We start from the raw sequence: 21,163 nt of genomic DNA, 5'->3' as shown, positions 1-21,163 counted from the left end.
ATGAACACCTACGTGGGAGTTACTGTTACTTCGTATCAGGTATATCCCTTCATTCCCTTTTGGTTTCAGATTTGGTCTGGTTTTGTTTCAAGAACGAACCTTGAAAATGCAGTTTTCTAAATTAGGGAATACGATTAACCTTTTTGTAGGGTGAGCACGGTGACTTAATGGGCCTAAGGCCCATTTTGAACCAGACTTAAGTGATTTAATTAAATGGGCGAATTTGGGTTTATAACCTAATTAGGATTAGTAGTTGGATAAGATAATTAGATTTGGATCAAGAAACTCATTCGTAATTGGATTAGGAAGCTGATCCAAAGAAGGTTATAAATAAGGGGGCGAATTCTACAAAGAGATCACTTCTTCTCTGCAATCGTTTTCTTACTCTACTCTTGTCGCCCTACTTAGTTTGATCTCCACCTCTTGGAGTGATCAATAACTATTCTTGATATTGTTTCTTGGTGAAGAAACAATCTTGATATTGTCATGGGGTTTGGTTTGGTAGCGGAAGAAACCCGTGTGGCCTCCAGGCCATGTGCGGCCAAGGATAAGCCTTTTGTGTTGTAAGGGTCATGTGTTGACCCATTAAAGGTTTCACCAAAGCCAATGGCACTAGATCATGACCTCACGACACATGGCCGGGGCTTTGTGTTGACTCTTGTCGGTTCATGAGAGGTGCTTCTTACGTGCCAAATTAAGGGGGAATATGTTTGCTGATGATGTGTGTAGGCAACCGATGGAGGATGATTTGACCCAACCCCTTGAGACAATGACACATGGACCTAACTCAGCACGAGTGACAGCTCAGCACCGCAGCCTGACTACGACTAAGTAATGAGCATGCAGGACAGCTCGCTACGTCATAGCTCGCTATAGGGGGAGCTCGCTACAACGCGAGCTGGAGGTCCCCCGAGCTACCGAAAGGGAATACACCAAGACTATCCCAACTCGCGAGCTAGGGTAACCAGCTCGCTCCAACACTTGGGCAGAAAAACTGCCCCAAAGACAACCTAGAGAAGGGTCACCTTGAAGTACCCCTGGGAGCTCGTTATGAAGTAGCTCGCGACAAGATAGCTCGCTACGTGATAGGATAGCTCGCGACTGAGCGACGCGATGCTTTCAGGAAGCTTCTATCTGACAAGACCGTATCTGTCAGACTGCGCCACGTCTCCTGAGCAACGACGCACTCCCTGCCCACTCGACAAACTGTACCCACGTCTCTCGACAGATGGTGGCATGATTGTCCTCCTGGGACGTATCACCCATCCAATTGGGTATTACCCTACAACGATCTCCTGTGCAGCCCTGGCAGGTAACGGCTGCGACAGAAGCCCAGTGGCGGTTACGCCCGATTTGACAAGAACACCTATATAAGAGCTCTCTAGTTGAAGGGAAGTTCTCTCTCTAGAACATCAGGGATCCTATCTGAAACTTACTTGCTCTCGAGCTAATCTTGAGAACTCAGTGATCTAGCGCGACCTACACACTTAGCCTCTTTACACTCTTTGCTTTCTCCCCCAGCATTCTAACTTAACCTTTGGAGTACTCCCACCGGGCAAATCCCCCGGGAGTCCTTCATCTTCATCTTCTCAGGTGCCGTCCATTGCCAGCTAGGAGTTAGTCAGCAGCCAGCTAGGAGTGCCCGGATCGTGTAGCATCATTTGGCGTCGTCTGTGGAAAACGCTTCAAGAAGCCTTCCCCTAAGTTTTTACAGTTTCCTTTTCTGAAAACTCAGCATTCAAGGCTTCCTCCAGCAACGCCGGACGTGGTGCCAGCCAGAACGCTCCTGGGGAGCTGCCCCAACTTCCTACTGTCTGCATTGGGCAGTTCACCGTCCCCCTCTTCGTGGACAGAGTTCATAGTTTGAACGTACGTGCCTCTCGTAGTGGCACCCGCGGTCGCTCAACTCCCTACCACAGTCGGAGCAACCTTTGCTGAACCCTCGGTTGTGCCCCCAGCGGCCAACCTGAACCAGTTGGAGGACTTAATGCAGTGCATGCGAATCATGCAAGATCAAATGCAACAATTTCAACAATTTCAGCAATTCCAACTCTATCAACAACAAGTGCTGCACTAGGTTTCCCAATACCAATATCAACAACAGTTTCCTTCTTTGCCTCAGGCCCAGCCGTTGCTTCCCCCTCGGCATCCGGCCACGAAGCAGACCAAGCCCTCCCGGCGGAGTGAACGACCTCACCGGGGAGAGGCCTCCCAGGCCCAAGATCCCGTCGAGAGCAAAGCCTCTTCCCATAGCCAGAAGGAGAGGCCAGCTACCCTCGCCTCGCAGCCTGTGGGTAGGTCGGGGGCCTCCCAGCCAACCAAGCCTGTATCGCCCCGACCTTCGCGGTTCGAGCTCCCGCTTGTAGAGAATCCGTTCGAGGTTCTGGCTGCAGATTATAGGCAGGGCCCTTCGGTTCAGAGCCACCACCAGTAGTCTGAGCCTGTCGAGCTCGGTGACACTGAATCATCAAGCACAAACGCCGAGCCAGTAAAGCAGCAACAAAAATGCCGGCGAGCTCGCCAAACTGCTACCCGAGTCTCTCCCGAGCTCAACGGAAAAGAGGAGGTATGCTCGGGTGAAGTGAAAGCTACCCCTCTCCTCTCAGTTCCTTCCCCATTATCCCTAGAACTCCTTGCTGTCCCCATGCCAAGGGACTTCAAGCTCCCTCCACTGGACAAGTATGACGGATGCTTCGATCCAAATGATCATGTGGACGCTTTCCAATCCCAGATGCACCTGGCAAGAGCTAGTGAATCCTGCATGTGCGTGGCCTTTTCCACCACCTTCAAAGGGGTGGCCCGCACATGGTACCGTAACCTCGCACCTGGTTCGATAAGAAGCTGGGCACAGTTTGAGCAAGTTTTCACCTCCCACTTCGTCACCTGCAAAAGGTGCCCGAGAACTCAGGAAAGCCTCCTCGACATAGTTCAAAAGGAAGGGGAGTCCATTCGGAGTTACGTCAAGTGGTTCAACGACGCTTGTTTACAGATACCCGACCTGGATCCTGCAGTTCGCCTCACCGTAGCCAAGCGAGGTATCACCCACAAAGAGTTCAAGTGGCACGTAGTTGTCAATCAACCCAAGATCGTGACCGAGTTTCTCAAACTCGCGGATTGGTTCATAGGGATGGAGGAGGAAATCGATCAGAAGGGTGAGCAGACCTTTGAGAAAAGGAAGAGGGAACCAGAGCCCCCATCTCAAGGAGACAGTAGGAAGAAGAAGGACTAAGCTCGGGGGGCAAAGCCAAATCAGCCTTTCCGAGCTCTAGCAGCAGAAAGGGACTATACACCCCTCAACACGAAGTGGGCCAAAATCCTCGTGGCGATCAATGACGCTCCGTACATGAAGTGGCCACCACGACTGATGGCAGACCCTAATGTTAAAAATAAAAATATTTATTGCAGCTTTCATAAAGATCACGGTCATAGCACCGAAAGTTATAAAAGTCTCCACGATGAGATAGAAGAACTCATCCGTCGCGGATATTTGAGAAATTTTGTACAAAGTAATATTAATAATAAAGCAGGTGGGCAATGGGTGCCGAGTAGAGATGCTCCCGAGTCCAGCAGGCAAGCGGAACAGCCGCAGAAGCAGATCCCCAAAGAGAGACCAGTTTGGGGGACCATCCACCTCATAGTTGGAGGCTCAATTGTGGCGGGCTATACTTCAACTGTAGCTCGCGCATCAGCTCGCGAAGCCGCTAGGGAAGAGTAGAACCCCCCAAAGCGGCCAAGGTTGGAAGTCCCCATCTTCTTCACAGAAGATGATGCGTGCAGGGTCCACTACACCCATGATGACGCGCTCATCATAAAGGTGAAGATCAACGACTTCGAAGTCAAGCGTGTCCTCATCGACTCAGGCAGCTTGATGGATATCCTCTTCAAAGCAGCCTTCGACCAACTGCAACTCCAGGAGAGCGACCTAAAGCCCATGAACACTCCCCTAGTAGGCTTCAGTGGAGAGGAAGTCAGGCCCCTGGGAAGGATTACAATACCCGTGGAAGTTGGCACTTGGCCTAGCATAGTGAGGCTCAACCACGATTTCTTAGTGGTCGCCACCCCCTCCCCATATAATGCCATTGTAGGTCGGCCGATTACCCATGCCTTATGGGCTGTGGTGTCCACCTACTACTTGGCCATGAAGTTTCCCACGAACTTCGGAATCAGGATAGCGTGAGGTGACCAGCTTGAGTCTCGCAAATGCTACGTCGCCGCCCTCAAGGGAAAAACCAAGGTGGTCGATGTACTCGAGCTGGAGCGACCTATAGAACAGAGCGAGGAGTGAGCTGCGCCCATGGAAGAGACCGTCTCCATCCCAGCCTTGGCGGAGGACTAGCCCGGACACTGCAGATCGGTGCTTCCATCGAGGAGCCTCTGCGATCTAGTCTGTTAGGCCCGTTAGACAGAAGAAACGCAACCTAGCCCCAGAACGATGGAGGGTAGTCGACGAGGAGGTTGGGAGGCTCCTTGCAGCCGTTTTTATCAGGGAAGTCCATTACCCGAGCTGGGTGGCCAACCCCGTTCTGGTGAAAAAGGCTAACGGTAAATGGCGCATGTGCGTCGACTACACCGTCCTGAATCGAGCTTGCCCAAAGGCTGCTTCCCACTCCTCAGGATCGACCGTCTGGGGGACGTGACCTCAAGGCATGAGTTGCTGAGCTTTCTAAACGCTTATTCGGGCTACAATCAGATTAGGATGGACCCGGCAGATGAGGAAAATACTTCCTTCATAACCAAGCTTGGCCTGTACTGCTACAAGGTCATGCCCTTTGGGCTAAAAAATGCCGGGGCGACCTTTCAAAGACCTGTAAATAAACTGTTTGAGCCATTGATTGGCCAAAAAGTGCAATATTATGTAGACGATGTGGTCGTCAAAACCCAGTTTTCGTGTGACTTAATACAAGACTTGAATTTAGTTTTTGAAATCTTGCGTAGATTTAATATGAAGCTAAATCCGAATAAGTGTCTTTGGTGTCACCTCGGGTAAATGCCTGGGATACATCGTAAAACGGTGCGGCATTGAAGCCAACCCGGACAAAATATAAGCCATCCTAGATATGAGACCACCCCGAAAAATGAAGGAGGTTTAGAGGCTGAATGGCCGAATAGCCACTCTGAGCCGCTTCATGTCCAAGTCAGCAGATCGCTGCCTACCTTTCTTTAGAGCAATTAAAAGCAAAGGGTTTGAATGGACCCAAGATTGTCAGCTCGCGTTTGACGAGCTCCAAAAGTACCTTGCCAGCATACCGATCTTAACCCGGCCCGAAGAGGGCGATGTTTTAAAGTTGTACCTCTCGGCAAGTGACGAAGTGGTCAGCTCGGTACTAATAAGAGAAGTAGATCAGGTCCAATGACCTATCTACTATGTTAGTAAAGTGTTGTAGGGAGCAGAGACAAGATATCTGGAGATAGAAAAGTTGGCCTATGCCCTGGTTATTGCATCTCGAAAGCTCCGTCCGTACTTTCAAGTTCATACTGTTATCGTCCTCACCAACAAACCTCTGAGGCAAGTCCTACTCAAGCTTGAGGTCTCTGGTTGACTGACTAAGTGGGCCGTTGAGCTCAGCGAGTACGACCTCCAATACAAGCCACGAAGTGCTATTATGGCCGAAGCCTTAGCAAACTTCGTCGCGGAGTGCACTTTCAGCTCCGAAGTCCCCAGGCCGGTCAAGCACGAGGCCCCCAGTTCGGGCGAGCCCAGAGCTCCCAGGCCAGTTGAGTCCGAGCACCATGTGAGGTAGCAGCTAGTGTGACATATCTCCTAGTTAGACCAAGCGCGAACTGGGATGAGGAGCCCTAGATCCTTCACGTAGATGGCTCCTCGAACGAGCAGGGCAACGGAGCCGAAATAGTTCTGCACGGCCCAAGTGGCACAAAACTGGAGTATGCACTGCGCTTCAAGTTCGCGGCATCCAACAATGAAGCGGAGTATGAAGCGTTGATAGTCGGGCTAGCTCTAGCCAAAGAAGTGAAAGCCAAGCATATCGTCATCTGCAGCGATTCCCGGCTCTTGGTTAATCAGGTCATAGGTGAATATGAAGCTTGCGAACCGATTATGATTGCCTATTTTGCCAAAGTACGAGAGGCTCTACTCAACTTTCTGTCACACTTCATCAGGCAAGTCTCGAGGTCGGAGAATGCTGAGGCCGACGCCCTATTTCGGTTAGCCAGCACCGGTGATAATACCATGAGAACCGTGTACATAGAGAACCTGCCTCGGCCTAGCATTCTTGGGGGCGGGGGGGGGGGGGGGGGGGCAGAGGAGGTCGCTCCTGTCGTTCAAGCAGAGCCGAGCTGGATTGACCCGCACGCGAGCTTCCTGCTACACGGGACCCTCCCGGAAGATCGCAATGCCGCCAGAAGGGTAGAGCGCCAGGCAGCCAAATACGTCATGATAGACGAACGGCTGTACCGAATATCCTACACGCTCCCCTACCTGTGCGGCGGACACTTGGGGGGCAGGGCCCTCGCCCATAAAGCAATACGACAGGGATACTACTGGCCAACACTGAAAGCACATGCTATTGAGCTCGTCAGAAAGTGTAATAAGTGCCAGAAGCATGCTAATATCCACCATCAGCCCGCTATCGATCACAAGTATCTCACCAGCCCGTGGCCTTTCGCGCAATGGGGCATCGATATACTTGGACCATTTCCACCAACAACAGGCCAGAGAAAGTTTTTAGTGGTAGTAGTGGATTATTTCACCAAGTCGGTAGAAGCTGAACCCTCTTGTAATGATCACAGCCCGAAACGTCTAGAACTTCTTTTGGAAGAACATAGTGTGCTGCTTCAGGTTACCTCGGGTATAGATTTCTGATAACGGTATGCAGTTCGAGGACATCAAATTCTAGAACTGGTGCCAAGACATGGGGATCCGACAGAACTTCACTTCTGTCGCATACCCTCAAGCAAACGGTCAAGCAGAGGTCACGAACAGAGCTATCCTCCGCGGATTGAAGGCACGGTTGGACCGAGCTAAAGGGCTATGGGCAGATAAGACCGCCACAAAAGAGTCTCCCTTCAACCTCACCTACGGCACCGAGGCAGTCATCCTAGCTGAGATTGAGGTTCCCTCGCTACGACTAGAAGCATATGATGACAAGGCAAATGAAGATGAGCTACATACCAATCTCGACCTACTTGACGAAGTAAGGGACCTCGCATATATCAGGACCACAGCTTACCAGCAAAGAGTAGCTCAGTACTATAACGCCAGGGTCAAGAAGCGGAACCTCCGCGTCGGCGACCTGGTCCTTCGTAAAGTTATGGTACCTGAGCCCGGCGCTGGCAAGCTCGGACCGAATTGGGAAGAACTCTACCGAGTGAAACAGGTGCTCGGGGAAGGAATACATGAACTCGAAACCTTTGAAGAGAAATAAGTACCTCGGGCATGGAATATTGTCAATTTAAGGCAGTATTACATGTAACTACTGAGTAGACCATGATTCACTCCGAGAGTCTAAGGGCCAAAATGCCGTGATAACACGACCTCGGCACAATAAGGCCCAGTCGCCTCTATGGCATGGGCAAGCTACTGAGTAGACCATGAGTCACTCCCAGAGTCCAAGGGCCAAAATGCCGAGCTAACACGACCTCGACGCAATAAGACCTAGTCACCTCTATGGCATTGGCAAACTTCACGGGCAGACTATAAGTCACCCCCTCAGCCTAAGGGCCAACAGACTGAGCTAACTAAGACCTCGGCATCAAGAAAAACAACCACTTCAGTGGTGAAGGTAAAGTATGAATTATCAGAGGCGTAAGCAGCTCGGGTTTGAACCCTACGAAGCATAGCTCGTCTTAGTACGTTGGTAGAACTAAGGAATAACCTACAAAAATATAGCTCGAGCATATATGGTAATCGCTTCGCGGTATACCATAGAGATGACTTAAGCGCTAAGGGATAGCCCGGGTAACGATTACCGAAAAATCCTATTTCGAGTATGCTGCTCTAATAGCTTGAGTGATGAGATCGCTTTGGCAAAAAATAAAAGAGCACACCATACTTAGAAGGAAAAGAGAAATTTAATTGTCATTCCAAAAAAAAAAACCGAGCTAAACAACTTGAGAAAGTTCAACAAGAGATATAAAAGGGCACAACTGCCTAAGAAGATCTTTGAAGACCGGGTTCTGGTACCAGGGAACCACCAGTGATCAGTCTGAAGAAGAGAAAAACAGAGCCGCCAGCCTCAGGGGTCCACCCCCTCCACCTCGTCCTCGTCCTCCGGAGAGTTAGGATCTTCCTCCTCCGCCTGGTCCGTCGTCTCGGGAGCCAGGCCCTTCATGGTGATGCCGTCAAGGTTGAGCCCAGAGAACTTCTTTCGGACCAACCAACGACAGAGCTTGAATCCGGAGCGGTACGAGCTCGAGCCATACTCCACTTGGAGGTCGTGATACTCCTGGGAGTCCTTGAAGTGCCAGACTGCCTTCTCCCGCTTGGCCTCCACCATGGTGTTGAAGTTCCGAGTTCGGTCTAGAAGTGTAGACTCTAAGTCCCGAACTTGTTGGCGAAGGAGCTCCCTCTCCACTGCCACCCTCGACGACTCCTCCCTGTAGTGCGCGCTCTCCTCGAAAAGCCTGGCGATCTGCGCCTCCTGGTCACGGACGAGCAGCTCCTGGGCCTCGCTCCCCTTGCGAGTGTGAAGGAGCTCACCCCGGGCCTGGTCGAGCTTGCCCTGGTGTTTTTGAACGAGGGCCCTCTGATTACAAGCGTCACCGGAGTGGATGTTAGTCTGGAGGGCCATGTCGTGGATGGTGGTGTTCACTTGCAAAACAAGGGACTAAGGTCAGAAAACAACAAAACAAAGGAAAGAAAGAGAAGAAAAGAAGGAGCACTTACCACCATACAGTGGGAGGCGGCAAACGCGGTGAGCGCCTTGGGCTCCATCTCCCCCCACCTAGCGACCTCCTCGTGGAAGATTGTCCTTCGGCTCTTCCGCCCAGCCACGATGTAGTCATTGATCCCCTCCTAGTTCCCTACCGGGAACTGCGGGTAGGGGAATGGGCGGGAAGGACTAGGAGGAATCACCCCTTGACTCGCGAGCTCACCCTCCTCGAGGCCACCCTCTCCGGCGCCTCCTTCAGATGGGGTCGGTGGAACTTTAGGCGGTGTAGAAACAAAGTCTGGCTCAGCAGACTCGAACTCAGTGCCCCCAGAAGTGGGAGTTCGGTCGGGACGCGGCCTCGTCGCCTTATGCTTCTGGTTGCTGGAGAGAAGGCTGCGCGCGTCAACACTAGACATGATGGCTGCCAAAAAACCACAAGGTATTAGTCCAGTAAAAGAGAAAATATACATATACACACAAGATATATTTACTGGGCACTATGCAACCTAAAAGGCAACCTACCCGGACTCAGGCCAGCCTGCGTGAGCTTCTCCTCGGTCAAGTAATCTGAACAGAGAAGGCCTACAGCTGCCCAGGACAGCAGCGTTTTCCGAGTTTCAGGGTCCAACTCAACCCCGGGGTCCTGGATGGCGCCCCTCCAAGAGGTCGGGAAGGGCCACCCCTCGGGGTTACGGACCACAAAATAGTCTCGCTTCCAGGCGGTAACCCTATTCGGCAGGTCGTGCAGAAGCTTAAGGCCACGGCGCTCTTGGAGTGGCATTCTTAATGCAAAGAATGGAAGAAAGATATTGAGATCAAGGGGGAGACAACACTCATAGCACAGGGAAATAGTCCCAAGTACATTACGGATGGCATTGGGATAAAGCTGGTCAATGGTGAAGTTAAAATGATTTAACACCTCCACTATCATGGGGTGCATGGGAAGACGCAGGCCAGCCTCGAGCTGTTCCTGGAAAATTACTATATCATTGGGACCATGGTCCCAAGGAAAGTTACCAGAGGGGAGACCGTAGATAAGGTCCCCGGGAGGGTAAAAATCGCGGACTAGAGATCTGAGTCTCCCCATTGTCATAGAGGAGGGACCGAAGGTGTTGGGCTCTCTGCCTTGAGAGGTAGAAGCCACATCGTCGGAGGCCTCCCGAGCCTCCGAAGCCTGCTCCCAAGCTCCCCTCGAGCTTGAGGGGGCATCGTCATCTTGGTTACCGGCCCAGGGATAAACGTGGTGCGGATACCCAGCCATGATGGACAGGATGAATAAGACTCACCAAAAAGATGAAACAGTGTGAACAAGAAGAGCTCGGGCAGACTAGAGGGATGCACGACCTCAGAATCCGAACACAGCAAGATAGCGTGAAAGAAAATGAGGCTTGGGGGCCCTCTTATTTATAGCCACTATGCCCCTAGATCAATGGTCCAGATTGAGACAGATCTGATAGTTCGCAGTCAAGCTGATTGCACATCTTCTAAAACCGAAATGTGACTGGCTGCACGTCTCCCATGATTGAGGTAATGACGGCTGCACGACATCCAGAGTTAAGAGCCACTTCGGCGCGTTTTTCGGCATTTGAAACGTCAGAAATCTCTTGACTTCTGCGCACGCATTTAATGCGAGCAGTCAATCAAGTTTGAACTTCGGTCAAATCCACCTGTCCCACTTCATGAACTCCTCATGCTAAGGTAGCAATTCTTAGCCCGAGGAGTGGGGGGCAATTGATGGAGGATGATTTGACCCGACTCCTTGAGACAATGACACGTGGACCTGACTCAGCACGAGTGACAGCTCAACACCGCAGCCTGACTGCGACTAAGTAACGAGCTTGCAGGACAGCTCGCTACGTTATAGCTCGCTATAGGGGGAGCTCGCTACAACGCGAGCTGGAGGTCCCCCGAGCTACCGAAAGGGAATACTCCAAGACTATCCCAACTCGTGAGCTAGGGTAACCAGCTCGCTCCAACACTTAGGCAGAAAAACTGCCCCAAAGACAACCTAGAGAAGGGTCACCTCGAGGTACCCCTGGGAGCTCGCTACGAAGTAGCTCACGACAAGATAGCTCACTATGCGACAGGATAGCTCGCGACTGAGCGACGCAATGATTTCAGGAAGCTTCTATCTAACAAGACCATATCTGTTAGACTGCACCACGTCTCCTGACCAACGGCGCAGTCCCTGCCCACTTGACAGACTGTACCCACGTCTCTCGACAGATGGTAGCATGACTGTCCTCCCGGGACTTGTCACTCATCCAATTGGGTAGTACCCTGCAACGGTCACCTGCTTAGCCCTGGCAGGTAATGGCTGCGACAGAAGCCCAGTGGTAGTTACGCCCGATTTGACAAGAACGCCTATATAAGATCTTCCTAGTTAAAGGGAAGCTCTCTCTCTGGAACATCAGAGATCTTATCTGAAACTTACTTGCTCTTGAGCTAATCTTGAGAACTCAGTGATCTAGCGCGACCTACACTCTTAGCCTCTTTACACTCTTTGCTTTCTCCCCTAGCGTTCTAACTTAAGATTCGGAGTATTCCCGCCGGACAAATCCCCCAGGAGTCCTTCATCTTCTTCTTCTTAGGGCCGTCCGTTGCCAGTTAGGAGCCAGTCAGCAGCCAGCTAGGAGTGCCCAGATCGTGCCGCATCAGTAATTGTTGGGCCGTGAACACACTTGTGCATTGTGGGCAACGGGGTAGCTCGATTAGTTTAGATACAGGGCTAGCGAGGTGTAGGGGCATGCTTTGTCCAAGCCCACATGTAAAACCTCCCCTTCTTGTGTGTTGTGCAGTGCTGGTCCATGCATTGTCCCCATGAGCAATTGTATGCCCATGAGGAACCTTAGTAGCCATGCTAGCCATTAACCAAAGTCGGCCCATAAGGGATAGTGGTATACGAAATGCCAAAGGTAGGCACCCAAAGAGGTCAACCACACCTCAAAGAGTATGTTAAGCTTTTGGAGGTCTGCCAAAAATATGCATCACTTTTCCGAAAAATCATACTGGCAATATTTACAATAATACCACTCAATGTAAGCCCACCGAGCATAGGTAAGGCTAAGCTTGTGTCACCGTAACAAGCTCCCACACTACTCAATCCATTGTTGTCTCGACAATGGCTCCTTAGTGAATGGGCATTTGTGTCCCGCACCATCCACGTCTGTTTTAGTTTGGCTACTCGCTTTACAGTTAGGACTGCCTAGTTAACCCGGGTCTCGCCTATGTTGGTGTCCATGTAAGGAGATATAACCATTTCACCATGTTGGCCTACCTGTACTTCGAGTACCATGTTTGGGTTACTCAAACCGTGCAATGGCTATGCCATATGTGTGTGTATGTGTCCCTCGAAGATGTTGTGTGTGTGTTATTTCGCAGAGGTCCGCCCTGTGTTATCTTTACCTCAAGGCTTGACTTATTTCTTGGAAGCTTTTTAGTGGTGCTGTCGAGCATAATGTGATAGGTCTTCTCCTATTGTTGGCCTGAGATCTGGTTGAAATTATTAGCATGGGATTTGGTTGAAAATTCTCTTAAACTCAATAAAGAGCATCTTCAATCTTAACCTTCAATTCGACTAAAAAAATAGGTAGCTTCTCGGTCAATTCAAAAGTGAAGAGAGAGTAGTGGTGTAAAGTGGGTCGTGCCATGCTGGCCCGCGGGCTATCATGGGCCGTGTCGGGCTGGGCCACAGGGCAGTGGGCCTTGAGCCTGGGCCGAATCAGGCTACACAATTTTTTTTTTTTGAAAATTTTGATTTCTTTTCTAAGTAAAATTGTAAAAGTAAAATATTTAACTTTCCTTTGAACTTTGGGAATTAGGAACTATTTAAAAAATTAAGAAATGAGAAATCTAAGTTATCTAACACATAAATGAAAAGAAAATACTTAACCAAATTGAAATAAGAATGATGGAATAACAAATTAGAAGAAAAATAGGAATTTTATTTCTTTTAAATTTGAATGGTACAAATTACAAATACTTGGATGAATGAAATATGAAAATGGAATAAATTAATAAAATATAAAAAATACAATATAGTTACAAATTGAAAATACAAAAATTACAGTGTTAAAAAAATAAAAAGAATATTAAATAAATTGAATAAAATTAAAAAATTACAATAATTTGAAAAAATAAAAAATTCTATACATGTAGTCAAATTCATGAATCATGATTCATGACTTTCATCATCTGCTTCGGGTGAAATATCCGATGTAGTATCATGCCCTCCTTTGTCTTGTAATCTATCTTCTACATCTGGCCAATCGTTGAAGTAGATGCACATCTCTATGCTTTCATTGTTCATGCAACTTCTTTTGTCATCCAACACCTGGTACTGTACTAAAACAAGACTCTGATGAAACTGTGGACATCGGTGGGGTTAGTAGATCACGTGCCATGGTGGCGAGAATTGGATAATTTTTTGAATGTTCACTCCAATAGGCTAAAATATCAAAATTAATTGATCATTCACCTAAATTAGAAAATTTTGCTTGTAAATAAAAATTAAGTTCAATAAATGAACTTGTTGTAGAAGTAACAAATTTTTTCCTTCTACTTATGAAATAAAAAGTTTTTCTGTTCTACTACTAGGCTCAAGGTCAGAAGTAGAAATTCTTGTACAAGTTGTAGGAATATTTTCTACAACTTCATATTCATATAAATTGTAAATTTCAAATAATAAATTATTAATTTTTCTTTTTTATTTCCTATATCAATATTCATATTTTCACAATATGATTCAAGTAAAATATCTAAACCATCTTTCCTAATCCTAGGGTCTAATGTTGTAGGTAAACAATAAAGGGGAGAAATGTTCTCCCAATATTTTTTAAATTTATTTTTCATTATTTCAACAATACATTGACATTGTGGATTGTTTCTATATTTTGCAAAACAATCACTAATTACCATTAACTGATAAGGTAAATTACAACTAGTTGGATAATAAATTCCTAATAATTCATTAGTTGCATCATAAAAATGTTTTAAAAAATCTCTTATACAGACTGTCATTTCCCAGTCTTCCTCAAATATCATATCATTGGACATTTTTGAATTATAAAAATCAATAAGAATTTGTTTATGAGAAATACAACTTTCTAACATAGCATAGGTAGAATTCCACCTATGCTTCACATCTAATATAAAATGTTTATATTTTAAACCATAATTTTGACATAAATATTTAAATTCTTGTTTTCTTGCCCCTGAACTTTTAATATATATAATACAATTTCTAATTTTAGAAATATGAGTAGAAATAATATTCAAGGCATCTTGAATACATAAATTTAAGATGTGATATGCATATCTATTCCATAAGCATGCAAAGTATTTAAAATACTTGCAGCAATAACTCGGCCAGTATGTGGCCATTCAAGCCTAGTAAAACTTAAAATTCTTTTATTCAAAAGCCAATTTTCATCAATGAAATGGTCGATAACACAAATATAACTTATACTAAATTTGGATGTCCAAACATCCGAAGTAATTACAACTTTAGAATTAAGATTTGATAACAAAAAAATTAAATTTTGTTTATGTGAATAAAAAATTTTTAAAGCACCCGACCTAATAGTATTCCTAGAAACTTTTTTATATTGTAGGTTTACAGAATTACGGAACCATTTTTCAAGCTTTGGATCTTCAGTTAATATAAATGGTTGTTCTGCATGTAAAATATACTTAGCTAATTGTTGTCTCATTTTTTCTTGTGAATATTTAAAAATACCAAAACTACTCCCCTCCCAATTTGTGTTTGAATTGTTTCCTTTCCTTCTCATGTGTGAGTGGACGTTTGCTCAAATGACCCGTACCACCCTTGCTACAATAACTAAAGTCCTTCCTACATTTTTGGCAAACTGCCCTTTTCCCCTTCCTCTCAATACTCTACTTTGAAAGTTTTCCAAACAGGGCTACTCAACTTAGAGGCCCTCCTTTTTCCCTTAGTATCAATATCGGGGGTGAAAGTTTTCCACTTCCATCGATATCAATCGCATAAGTGCTAACACTATTATGATGCGATTGAATATCATCAATGGTGAACATGTTGGGGAGTTGGTTTTCAGAAGAGCTGACCATTTTTTTTAATTCTAAAAAGATAAAAATTAATCTAATTCGACTTACCCAGATTGTCAATTCAAAATCCCAACTTGATTTCAACGGTTGAAGCCTTTCAATGTCCAAGCCTCCCAAATTGAGATACTTGAGCTGGTTGAGCAAGCCTTCTTCTTGTTGAAAGTTGAAACTTCAATGAAGTTGGGACTTGAGAATTGGAGAATGCAGAATCAGACAATCAGCTAATCAGAATTACTCAGATTGCAGAGAATTGAGAATGTATGAGTATGAGAGAGAGAGAGAAGAGATTAAGAGAATTGTGAATTGGTGTGATGAGAATGGTGGATGATAGGGCTATTTATAGGAATTGAACATAATTCAATTGTCCAAAATACCAAAAAAAACTAGCTGTTATTTAGTTGTTGGGAGGGGTATTTTGGTCATTATAAAGTTATTTATAACTTTACCCTAAAAGCCCCCCTAAACTAGTTGTTATATAGTTGTTGGGGGCATTTATGTCATTTTTTCAACCCCCATAAGCAAAATACACAAATACCCCCCTACTATGGTTGTTTATAACTGTTGGGGGGGGGGGGGGGGGGCAACGGTTATATTCTGGAACGGGCTGTGCCGTACCGTGCCGGCCCGTGGATCTCGAACCCCCGGCCCAGCATGGCACAAACCTTCATGCCAGAGCTAGCATGACCCATGGGCCATCATGCTGTGCCGGGCCAGTCCAATTTCATGCCGAGCCACAAGCGGCCTGGCCCAATTTACACCTCTAAGAGAGAGCAAATAGAATATTTTCTTAGTTTATTGGTAACCAATGGAAGGTTAGAGATCAGGCAAGCAACAAAGGAAAGAAAGGAGAAAAGTAGACTAAGCCAACAGGAAAGAGATTAACCATATGACCCTCAATGTAGAGGAAATTGCTGAAGAAACAAGGTGAAGAAAAATTGATGATCTTGACTTGAAACAGAAAGAAGCAAGGGAAAATTAAACTTGAAAACAACATCCAAAGCCCCTTCTAGTTCAACTTCTCTCTTTCCCATTTTGCTATTCTTTTTTGCCTTTTCTCCAGAAGTCATTACAGTACTAGCAAAGGGTATTTACTGTCTTTTGGATCAAACTCTGATTTAATGTTCTCAACAGTCAATCCCATGCCCGAGACAGTGTAAAGTTGGGCCCGTAGCCCGGCCCGTGAACAGATCTTGGGACATATGAAAAACACTAAAATACAAAATTGGACATGCATCGGTCCTCCCAATTCAAAGTATGCAGAATTCGAGGAGCCAGACCCTGAGGTTAACCAATGTAGCCTTATAAGGATGGATAGACCTCATTTCTAAAAAGATGACCAACCTTTTTTTTCAGATACAGGGATGATACAGTAATCGAGACCGTCAATCAAGGGAATGTATTCCCTTCACCAATCATTGGCTCCAACCTTGTATTGGAGCCTTCCTCAAAATAACATTGGCCATTACATTTACACTTCAACTGAAAAGAAACCCACAAGAGGATTTATGCTCCACAAATGGCAAGGGTCTTCTTCAATGAATCCCATTTGTTCCTGCTTAGTCCCCTTCATTTCAGAAATTGTTTCCATTTCTATATCTGTTTCTTCCTCATTTCCTCCATTTCATCTGTTTCTAAGGTTTCTTTCAGTTTCTTACAAACGGTGACAACATTCTGCCTAAATAATAGACACAGGTGATAAATAAAACAATACTGAAGATTCGGGCTATATAATTTCATTTTTTAAGGACAAAAGAGAATTTCATTAAAAACAGAAAAAAAAAGAGGCACAATGCAAGACAGTTGGTTGTCAAGCTGACATACCCACCAAATTCCAGACAAACTCAAATTCATCGTTACAAGGTTGCAAATCTAGTGTACTCCAGAAGTTCTCTAACAGATCAGTTCTGTTCACTTGATCGAAATCTGGAAGATGAAGAACCCAATCTGAAGCTAGTTTACCCACTGTTGCTACCGGATGATCAATGCTCTTTCTTCCATAATACAAAATTTAAAACAAAAAGCAAGTGCTAAGGAGGAGATACTAGACTTCTGGTTGATTAATGAAATTGTTGTTATTGATAAAAAAAAAGGAGATACCAAACAATTCTTACATACCTTGGCAATTCACAGTAGTTAAGATTCCACCTGTATTTGAGGTACAGCTTTTCAGGTCTACTGTACCTTTCACAATCAAACTCTGGAATCTCTAAAGGGACACCTCAAAGAATCATAGATAGGATATAAAGCATCATAGATCCAACTCCTTTGAAACAAATTGCAGCTACCTGCTAGTTTTCTAACCCTCAAGCTTCTCACATGCTTAAAACTGCTTTTTTTCTTGCTTGTTTTAGGAACAAAACATTAAGGAAATCACAGAGAACAAAGCTTGGAATTAAGAACCCGTCTCAGATTGTGATCCGAAAAAGAAAAAGATAAGGAGTGACAAAATGCGGTGCCATACTAAATTCATATAAAGAGAAGATTTATGGGGAGAAGTGAGATAAGAGTTGGAAATGGTAAAAGCAAAAGGCTTAAAGGAAATGAAAATAAATAAAATATAGTTGGCAATTCTTGGGCCTTCCGATATCTTATTTCTGACATGATATGGAAAAGCTTGGATATATACCTTTTAGTGGAAATGTGGGGTCACATTTCTTATTAGTTTACAAAAAGAAAAAATTAATTTGTCGGTATTTGTTTCTAAATAATTTTTTTTTCTTCCATTTAAAATACCAGAAGCTGCCAAGGTACACAAACTGTACAACAACATAGTTTTCCTGACCTTGGTATAGCCAAGGTAGCCTCCAGGCCTTGAAAATTTTGCCATGCGTCCCAAGTTTATTCAACAAGATTGGTAAATGACAAAATTCCAGAATAGCTTTTCTGGTTTCAATTCAATATACAATAGCAGGCAAATATGAATTTGCTGCCACCAGTTCTTTAAGCACATATCCTTTATGTTTCTCTACCTGTAAACATTTCTGGTTCTTCGACTTTTAAGGAGACGGCCAAAGGTGGCCAATGCGTCATGAAATTTACGGATTTTGAGGAAACCCATTACCATGGAAACTTCATTTTCTGTGAATTCTGCCTTCTTCATGACCAAATCAACAAGCTTGATCAGAGTGTCCTCCATTGATAAAGCACAAAGACCTTCAGTCAGCATGGAGAACGAGGAGGGTTCTGGTAGATATCCTTTCTCTGTCATCTCAACCACAAAATCAACAGCTTCTCCAATTGGACCTCCTCCACAGCAAAGGCCACGGAAAACAATCTTATAAGTGATGGCATCTGGAGGATCACCCTTTTCAATCATTTCTCTGAAAAGCCTCATTGCTTCTCTTGTTCTCTGTCGTTTAAATAGTGCTTGAATTACAGGGTTATAGGCCTGTGGGGCTGGAACCATTCCTTTCATCTGAACAGTTCTGAGGAGTCTGCTGGCAAGCTCAACTCTACCAGCTTTACACAATCCACCAATCAGGGTACCATATGTGACTGCATCTGGCTCACACCCATTTGAAGTCATAGTTTGGACAATATCAGCTGCCTTCTTTATATCTCCTGCCCTGCAGAAATGTGTGAGCAACGAGTTGTAGGTGAATTTGTCAGGTTTCAACCCTTCCATTAGCATTTGGTCCATAAGCTGAGCAGCTTCGTCCACCCTCTTGTTCTTACACAGGCCATCAATGAGAGTGTTATAAGTCACCATGTTCCTTGAAACTCCTTGCAATTCCATCTGATCAAAGACCTCTTCCGCTTCTTCAATTCGTTGATTTTTACAGAACCCATCTATCAAAGTATTATATGTAACTACATTGCGTGCACAGCCTTTTGACTCCATTTCTTTCAGAAGCCCTAGTGCTTCCTCTAGCCTCCCTTTAGAACAGAGACTGTCAATCAGCACATTGTAGGTAAACTCATCTGGTGGGCACCCATGATTCTTCATTTCCTCAAACAGTTCCATTGCTATGCCATGGTCACCAGAGATGCAGAGACCATGCATTAGAGAATTAAATGTACATACATCAGGTAAAAGTCCCTTGGTTGAAAGGCCACGAGCAAGTTCAGTGGCTTCTTCAACCCTGTTCTCCTTACACATGGTGCTGATAAGGGTGTTGTAGGTGACAGTATTTGGGAAACAACCCCTGCATACCATCAGATTAAGGACATCAATGGCATCTTCAATTTCACCAGATTTGCACAGTCCAGATATCAAGGTGTTGTAAGTGAAGATATCTGGATCAAATCCCTCCTGAAGCATCACATCCAATATCTCTAAGGCATGCTTAACATGCCCAGCTTTGCACAAACCATTCACCAAAGTATTAAAAGTGAATTTATCAGGACAAAATCCCTCAAGGGACATTTCCTGTATGAGGTTCAAAGCTTCTTCTACCTTCCCCTCTTTGCAGAATCCATGGACAAGAACATTAACTGTTACATTGCTCATAGTGCATCCAGTTTCCACCATTCTTTCTTTCATCCTCAATGCTCCTTCCATATTTCTTTCTTCTATAAAACCTTGCATGAGAGTTGTGAAGGTTTTCTCATCTGGAACCAAACCATAACTAGACATCTCCTCCATCATTGAAACTGCAGGCCTTATCTGGTGGGCTCTACACAACGCCTTGATCAATATATTGAAAGTTGAAACATCTGGTTCGATCCCCCTACTACACATGGAAGAATGCAGGGACTCAACCAGTTTTAACTTGTTCCCCTCGACAAGAATATTCAACAAGAAATTATAAGTATGCGTATCAGGTTTCAAGCCAAACTCTTGTTCCATTATTCTAAGCGTATCAATAGCTTCATCAAAGAAATTAAATCTCGCGTAGCATTCAATGAAGATGAGGAAGGTACCTTTATCTATCTCACATCCAGAGAGATTCATCTCCTTCAGGAGATGATTCATTGACTCGAAAGATCCCACCTTACCGAGTTGTTGAAGGATCTCTTGGTATGTTGATGAAGTGGGAACGAAATTTGGCTGCTTTGATGCCCAATCGAAGACACGGAGTGCAGATTCAGCATCATTCTGGCGACGGAGGACACCGAGGAGGTCTTTTGGGGTGAAATTTGGAGGAAGTTGATGGATTGCAGAGGAAGAAGATGCAGAGACCGGACTCCTATCGGATGATAAAGTTATTGTTAGCTCATTGTGAGGTTTCAGGGACGCCGAGGAGATGAAGCTGGTGGATCTACGTGAGAGAGATAGAGATGGGCAATGCGATTTTGGAGGAGGGAGACAAGAAGGATAGCATTTCAGAGAGGAGGAGAACATCATAGTGGCAAGGCTATCAAGAAAAGGAGTTCTGGAACTTGTGAAATGGAGGAACTAACAGAGCCTCTCTCTCTCTCTCTCTCACTGGTTTAGGCTTAGTTGTAGTGGCGTTAGAAAGGAGAAACTACTGCACAAACTAAACAATTCCAGAAAGCAAAGAAGGAAGGCTTATACAGTGCAAGAAGATGAAATAGGTTTTAAATTCTGATGGAAGTAAAGCAGAAACACATTATCACAAACAAACAAACAAAAAGAGGAAAAAACAGTGACGAGGAAGAGATTAGAAACCAGAAGGAAGAGGAAGATGCAGAACCCTTTCTTGTACGTTCATCTTCTCTTTCTCCTGGTCTTTGGAAGCTTGAGCTTTCTTGAGTTTCTCCGTTCTGTAGCAGACGAGAATAAGTAACTCTGTAACTGGCTAGGGGCTGAAGGTCTCCCCGCTTGTTGAGTATCTTTCCTTTCTCTCCGCGCTCTCTATTTCTCTCTCTCACCCTGAGATTTCAACGTTTGGATTTTCTTTATCAGGTGGGAGGGTGGGATATATTCGCTTGATTTTTTAGAAATTCGCTTGATTTTTCAGAAATTCTTGAGCGAAAAAAAAAGTCAATGAAGAGCAAAATATGGAATTAACTAAAGAGATCTCAAACCACGAAATTTGGGAAATAGTAAAGTCCGTGAGAGACCTAAAAGCCACTAGGTCGGTATTGGGATGAAATAGGACCATCTTTACAAAACTATTAAAGCATTCTTTCACATTGGAAAAATGACTTAGAGAAATCAATAAAACCTTTTTAGCTCTAATCCCAAAATGTGAGAAGAGAGTGTAGAGAATTATAAACCTATCAACCTCTGTAATGTAATTTATAAATAATTGATAAAATTCTGGTTAATAGAATGAAACTGTTAATGAATTAATTGCACATTTTTAGAATGTCTTTGTACTAGGTGGGCAAATCACAGACAATAT

The 21,163-nt window shown here is 45.1% G+C and overlaps 1 protein-coding gene across 1 annotated transcript; it reads right to left on the bottom strand.

The window, feature by feature from the left end:
• Positions 1 to 17,660: 17,660 nt before the first annotated feature.
• On the bottom strand, positions 17,661 to 20,876 carry LOC104609069 (uncharacterized). The gene has a single exon (XM_010275275.3). The coding sequence runs from the start codon at positions 20,197 to 20,199 to the stop codon at positions 17,878 to 17,880; it is 2,322 nt and encodes a 773-aa protein (XP_010273577.2). The 5' UTR covers positions 20,200 to 20,876; the 3' UTR covers positions 17,661 to 17,877.
• Between the last annotated feature and the right edge of the window lie 287 nt (positions 20,877 to 21,163).

Source organism: Nelumbo nucifera, chromosome 8, assembly GCF_055504915.1.
Source record: "Nelumbo nucifera cultivar China Antique chromosome 8, China Antique-T2T, whole genome shotgun sequence".
In the NCBI taxonomy this organism is placed as follows: domain Eukaryota; kingdom Viridiplantae; phylum Streptophyta; class Magnoliopsida; order Proteales; family Nelumbonaceae; genus Nelumbo; species Nelumbo nucifera.
The sequence above is the reverse complement of the archived record's forward strand: the minus strand, read 5'-3'. Positions and strand labels throughout refer to the sequence as shown.